The 7,270-nt window shown below is 37.2% G+C and overlaps 1 protein-coding gene across 1 annotated transcript; it reads left to right on the top strand.

The window, feature by feature from the left end:
• The first annotated feature begins 5,531 nt into the window (after positions 1-5,531).
• On the top strand, positions 5,532-6,224 carry LOC132185163 (uncharacterized). The gene has a single exon (XM_059598973.1). The coding sequence runs from the start codon at positions 5,532-5,534 to the stop codon at positions 6,222-6,224; it is 693 nt and encodes a 230-aa protein (XP_059454956.1).
• The last annotated feature ends 1,046 nt before the right edge of the window (positions 6,225-7,270 follow it).

Below are 7,270 nucleotides of genomic sequence, written 5' to 3'. Positions count from 1 at the left end.
CCCTAAAACCATCTGGTTTGGGAGTCATTGACTTAACACTCGCTACAAGGGTCAATTAGAAAGCTTAAAGGAACCAAGCATTGCACAACCTGACCAAAAAAAAAAAAAAAGAGAGAGCGAGAAAAAGAAATTTACCATGGTTGTTCATTATAATAGGGATTTCAATGAATTTTGAGAGATGAAGACATTACATGTTGGAAAGATTTGGAAGTCTCATAATTTTGTGCTAATTCACTATACACAAATTTCAAACTTGTGATGATTTAGTATGTCCTTTGTAAGTAATTGCACTTTGAGGTTCCAATTCACTGTGAAGATGGAGTTCATCTTTTTAAGCTTGCTTATGAATGAAAATCATAATCTTGAAGTGATACTTTAATCTCTGGGGTAACATGAACTGTGCATGATGTTTGTGGGTAACATTTCTGGAAAACCCTCAGGAGACTTCACTCGTCTCTAGGGAATTCCTAGAGGTTTAAAAGGCTTGTTGCATACGCTAAATGCAATCGTACATCCCACCAAAGATGGATTTATCTTTTTGTTCTCTGATTTTCATTTTTGTTTTTAGTTTTGTATTTCTAAGGGACTAGCAATATGTAAGTTTGGGGGTGTGTTAAGTGCTAAAATATTCATATTTTCAACCCTTAAGTTACATGTTTTAATCCTTTGGTTTTAGCTAATTAGGTCATTTTAATTCCTTTTTGTATTTTCCATACTTTTGTAGGCTTTTGGAAGAAAATGAAGTAAATTTGAAAGATTTGGGCTCAAAGAGAGAAGATGGAAAAATGGGAGCCCCTGACACTGCGATCGATAACAGGTTCCCTGCGACTGAGCGCAGTACTAGAGAAGACACAGCACGAAGCAAGCCACAAGCGATTGAGCGCACAACAGAAGAGGCTCGATCGCAGACCTGCGATCGAGCGCACACGGGCTACGATCAATTGCACCAGTGCGCAAGAGACACATCAAAGCTGCGGCCAGAGTGTCATTCTTTCCATATTAGGGTTTTCCAACTCCCAATTGTAATAGGTTTTGAAACCCTACGAAATTCCTAGGTTTACTAGTTTGTCAAGGACTTCTAAAGCCTATAAATAGACCCTTAAGCCTCTAGAATAGGTATGCTTTGTAAGGAGCAGAATTGGAGCTCTTTAAGTTCAAGTTTCGGGTTTATTCTTTTCCTTTCTTTTCTTTTATTTTATGTAGATATTTAACATCAACTTTATGTGTAACTAATTTATTTAGTAGGGCTAGATTGAAGTCCTAGTTATGTTTTGTTAATATTCAATATTGGCGCCTTTGTGATGATCTTGTTATGATGTCTCACTTGATTAATACCTAGCTTCATGAATTCCTTATATGTGTGTGCCTGATCAACATGTGCATGTGGTATGGACTAGTTAGTTAAATCAATTTGGATGACCGAGTCCTGGGTTTAACATAAGTAACAAAAGATATCCACACTGGGTTCTTGGGTTAATCAACATGGGGAACCGAGAGTAGACACTCATGCCTTAGGCCTTATGTGTTTGTCGATTTTCACAATTTTATGCTTTCGTAAAGAACAACTTAGTAGACACCCATGCTAAATACTTTAAGAAAGAAAAGAATTAGAGTAGACACCCATGCCTAATTCATTGCTTAGGGAAATCAATAGCTTAAGGAGTAGACACTAATGCCCTTAGGTTGACAAACATTAGATATTCATAACATGATCAAAACATTGGCATATTGATATATTAGCTAAATTTAATTAATGATGGATATCAAAGCCCTATCTTTTTATCATTATCAATTTAAAACCAATCTCTTGTTTGATTTTACTTTGAGAATTGATTTTAAGACAAGATTCAGCAGTCCTCGTGAGAATGACCCTGTATTTGCACACTATACTACTATGTTGACCTCGTGCACCTGTGGGTAAAATATCTAGTTATTTGCCTGTTAATTTAGGTGGGTTATTATGGAACAAAATACAGAAGGATAATACAAGTGTATCATGAAAAACCCAAAAAAACTTCTTAATTGCAAGCACACATTTTTTTCTCTCTTAAGTTGTAATATAAGACCCTTTCTTTCTTGAGTAATGCTAAACACAACACTCACAGTTGACACACAATACACTCACTTTCTCTTCTCTATGATACACACAACACAAACGCTCACACAACACACACACACACACCTCTTAACACCCATCCATACATACACACGACACCATTAATGTCCAGCATCGTATGATTTTTCTTAAATTATGTTTTTCACACATATTATAATGCTCCAACTTTTAAATAAGTTAACAAATGGAATGCTCACATATTCCATGTAGCATTACTACTTTTCCTATATGAAACTTAATGTCATTATCTAACTTATCCTAACATTGTTTTACAAAATTCAAAAGATGCCACATGCGACATTCATATCTAAACCTAACATGACAAAAGTTAGCACATGAAAAGCGAAGCCCCCTACTGACCTCATGAATTAAAGTTGATATATTGTTGTAATGGATTAATATAGATATTTTTTGTTGTTGAATTATTTCGCTTGATTAAGTGTTGATTGTCTAGTGAGGCCGAAGCTTTATAGTTGTGGGCCTTTCTTATGTGCCTATCTCATATTGTTCTGTTCATGGCTTGACAAGTATACTTGGATTATGCAATTATGTTCTTTCCTAAAACCCATTTGAGTTTAATTTACAGAGGAGCTAGTGTTAAGCAATAGCGCTGGGTTTGTGGTGATTGTATGGGCTTTTGTGGTGCTCATGCTCACTCAAAGCTATACTGCAAGTTTGACGTCACTCTTAACAGTACAACAATTGCAACCAAATGTTACTAATGTCCACCAGCTTCTAAAGAATCAGGAGTATGTCGGATACCAAGAAGGTTCTTTTGTTTTAGGAATCCTAAAAGAAATGAACTTTCAAACAAGTAGGCTTCGACAATATAATTCTACAGATCAATGTAATGAACTTTTGTCCAATGGAAGTGCAAATGGTGGTATAGCTACTGTTTTTGATGAAATCCCTTACATGAAGTTTTTTCTAGGACAATATTGCTTAGAGTATACCATGGTTGCATGAATATACAAAACTGATGGCTTTGGCTTCGAACGTTGTCTCATTTCTTTTATGTGTGTTTATGCAGATACTCTTGCATGCATGTAGTTTCTCATGGAAATTCTTCTTTTGTTGTTGTGGTCTTTTTTAATGACTTGTACGTCTTCCCAAGAGGTTCCCCTCTTGTTGCGGATGTTTCAAGAGCAATATTAGGAGGATGTGGAGAGGGCGTTTATCAGTTATTACCAGTCCTTATTCACGTCTACAGCCCCTTCCAATTTTGATAATTGTTTGGCTGAGTTGGAATGCCGCATGACTCATGACATGAATGAAGCTCTGATGAAGGAGTTTTCTAGAGACGAGGTTGTGGCTGCTGTGAATCAAATGTCACCTCATAAGGCACCCGGACCTGATGGTTTCTCTGCGAATTTTTACCAAGATAACTGGGAGGTAGTGGGCGAGGAGGTATGTCAATCTGTTCTTTCTATTTTGAACTCTGGCATAGTAGATAAGGAGCTTAATTTTACCTATATAGCGCTTATTCCTAAAACGACAAACCCATCTAGGGTGACGGAGTTTAGGCCAATAAGTCTATGTAATGTTTTTTACAAGATTATTTCCAAAGTTATTGCTAATAGAATGAAGGTGGTCTTGCCAAGTTTGATTTCTATGAATCAAAGTGCGTTTGTACCGGGGAGATTGATTTCGGATAACATACTAGCAGCGTATGAGACGTTGCACTCGATGCATACCCGGATGTGGGGTAAGAAGGGGTACATGGCCATAAAATTGGATATGAGCAAGGCGTACGACCAAGTAGAATGGAATTTTTTGGAGGCTATTATGCGGCGAATGGGCTTTACAGAGAGATGGATTAATCTGATCATGGCATGTGTTCGTACAGCCAATTATTCCATTTTGGTGAATGGGATCCCAGCTGATCACATTTTTCCCTCTCGGGGAATACGACAAGGTGACCCTATTTCCCCGTACCTGTTTTACTATGTGCGGAAGCTTTAAGCTCTCTCCTTAAAAAGGCGGGTCTAAGAGGGTAGGTACATTGAAGGAGTCCCTACTTCTCGTAGAGGACCTAGAATTAACCACCTATTCTTTGCAGATGACTCCTTATTGTTTTGCAGAGCTGATTTGAGACATTGGCATCGGATTTCGGAAGTTCTAAGTATTTATGAAGGGGCTTCTGGCCAAAGACTAAATAGAGACAAAACTGCTCTCTTTTTTAGTAGGAACACTGAGCCCCGGGTGAAGCAGAAAATTTTAGAGGTGATAGGCATCCTTGAGTCACAGAGATTTGACACGTACTTGGGGCTTCCAGCTCTTGTAGGGAGGGCAAAAATGGCCGAATTCCAAGGCATTAAGGCACAGGTGTGGAAGAGGCTGCAAGATTGGAAGCTGAATTTTTTATCCCAAGCTGGAAAAGAGATCTTGCTCAAGGCGGTTATTCAAGCAATCCCAACCTATAGTATGAGCGTATTTCTCCTACCAAAAACTTTGTGTCATGATTTAAATTTTTTTGATGCAAAATTTTTGGTGGGGCCATCGCTCCAATGACAATCATATTCATTGGATGAGTTGGGAGAAATTGGGGATGTCAAAGACACAGGGCGGTATGGGATTTCGAGACCTTTGCGTCTTCAATCAAGCTCTCTTGGCCAAACAATGTTGGCGCCTTTGGGTCTTACCGGATAGCTTAACAGCAAGAATTCTTAAAGCGAAATACTATCCAAATTGTTCAATTTTGGAGGCACAATTGGGGACTAAACCTTCATTTGCTTGGAGGAGTATCCAAGGAGCTTGCAAGGTTGTCAATGATGGGTTGTTTTGGCGTATTGGGTCTGGATCCCAGGTCAAAATATGAGGAGACAAATGGCTCAATAACCCATCCACTTATATGGCTCAATCTCCTCCAAGGATACTTAATGCTGAATCAAAGGTGGAGGAATTGATTGACCAAGATCGAAAGGGGTGGAATATAACACTTATCGAGAGAATTTTTAATGAGGCGGATCGAGAAGCAATTTATTCCGTTCTAATTAGTTTCACGAACCAACCGGATAAGTTGGTGTGGCGAGGAACCAAGAATGGAGTGTTCACGGTAAGAAGTGCATACCATATGATGAAGCAACAAGAAAATGGGAACCAACCAGAAAGCTCTAGCCAGAGAGGGAACAATGTCTTATGGAAAGGAATATGGGAGATGCACTCTCCAAATGTGGTGAAAAGTTTTATGTGGAGATCCTGCAGGAACATACTCCCAACAAGGGAGAATCTAATGAGGAAAAAGGTGATTGAGGATCCTTTGTGTCCTATCTGTAATTTGGAGGTTGAGTCTACGCTGCATGTTCTTTGGGATTGCACTGCCGCAAGAGACGTTTGGGGAGTGAGCCGGATGTTCTTCCAAAAATGCTCCCTTAGAGGACCAAATTTCCTCTAGGTGGCCGAAGGTGTCTTTGAGATGGGGGGCGATAAGCTCTTTCGACTTTTCTCAAAAATATCAAGAAGGATCTGGTTGAGAAGAAACGGTTGGATTTATGATAAAACCTTCTCTCACCCGAACCAGATCTCTCATGATGCGGAAATAGCAGTGCAGGACTACGAGAAAGCGAATGCCGTGGAACACAAAAAAATTCTGGAGAGACGGGAGCAACCTCCCAGGTGGGGTAAACCAACTAGAGGATGGATGAAAGTGAATGTTGATGCAGCTCTCAACAAGAAAGAAGGCAAAATGGGCTTTGGGCTAGTCATGCGTGACCATGAAGGTAGAGTCGTAGTGGCTAAAAGCATTGTGCGGTTGGGAACGTGGGACTCAGCAGCTGCGGAGGCATTAGCAGCCTATTTTGGCGGCATATCTGGTCATGAACAAGGAGTACAGCAACTAATTCTAGAAGGAGATGCAAAGCAAATTATCGAAGCCATTAAAGACGAAGGCCAAAATCTTAGTCTGTTAGGCCAGTTGATTGAGGATGTCAGGATTGGGCTTAATGCTATTCCTATGTGGAATGTAGAGCACGTACATCGTGAGGCGAATAAGGTGGCTCATAGACTAGCTAAATTGGCTCTTACACAAGCCAATGATATTGTATGGTTGGAAGAGGAACCTCCTTGTATTAGAGACATTGTATTGACAGAGCAATTGCTTTGTCAATGATCCATCAATAATATTGATAAACACAATTCATTAAAAAAAAAAAAAAGAAATAATTAACCTCTAAATTATGGAATAAAATCACTCATTCGTATGCTCTCTGAGAAACATACTTCAAATTTTTTTATTTATTAAGCATATATAACTATCTGCTTCTGGGGGAAAAGTGAAAACTGAAATTTTTTTACTTTTATTCAATATTAATTTTCTCCTTGTTCTTACACGAATTAAACTTTAGTTGCTTATGAATTTAATTATTAAGAAAAAACAAGTCCATAATCAAGTTGATATTGAATTATAATACACATGAAAATTTCAAATCATGCAAATTAAGTATTGTTAAAATTTTTTAATGTATTTTAAAATCTCTAAAAATAATTTTTATATTTAGCAATCTTAATTAAATAAGCATTAGTAAATGTCAAACTATGTTACATTATCTATCTCATTTAATTCTAAATAATCGTTTTTTCTTCCTTGAATAGCATGTTTGTCTTTTCTACTAAATTAAGTGTTATTTAGTTTAGCGGCTTCAAATCATACAATTTGAAAAAAAATTAAAAAAAAAAAATTAAAATGCAGTTAATAAAAATACAATTTTTAAAAATGTAACTAAGCATTTGTTAAAATCATGGATTGACTTTTTAAACTGTGTGTTGTAAAAGTAATGCTACATACTCCCACTTCCTTACACCCACTACTTCACATCCATAGATAATTTTTAAAATCATAATTGGATTAAAATCTAATTATCTAAAATTTAATGGTGGTTTTAAAATCATCCAATATGTTTGAAAAAATTAATGTAAAAAAATATAAGTATGTGTAGCAATAATCTTCTTAAAATGCACCATTTTGATTGCACTTTTGAAAATGTAAGCGCAGGGTCTGTTATATTTAGAAAGGGATAACTGTGTCATTTAAAAAGTTTAATTGACTGTGTCATAACGCACGTGTCATGTAAAACATACAGGAGTCAACATGGCTTAAGCATGCTCAGCTTTAAGAGTACGTAAGAGTGTAAAGAAAAAAATAGGGAAAAATATAAA

The sequence above is a fragment of the Corylus avellana genome, chromosome ca6 (assembly GCF_901000735.1).
Source record: "Corylus avellana chromosome ca6, CavTom2PMs-1.0".
Lineage (NCBI taxonomy): Eukaryota > Viridiplantae > Streptophyta > Magnoliopsida > Fagales > Betulaceae > Corylus > Corylus avellana.
Note: the sequence above shows the minus strand (reverse complement) of the source record. Positions and strands in the feature narration are given on the sequence as shown.

Excerpts from the sequence above, each read along its gene's own strand:
- LOC132185163 (XM_059598973.1), top strand. The coding sequence starts at position 5,532 with ATGGGGGGCGATAAGCTCTTTCGACTTTTCTCAAAAATATCAAGAAGG.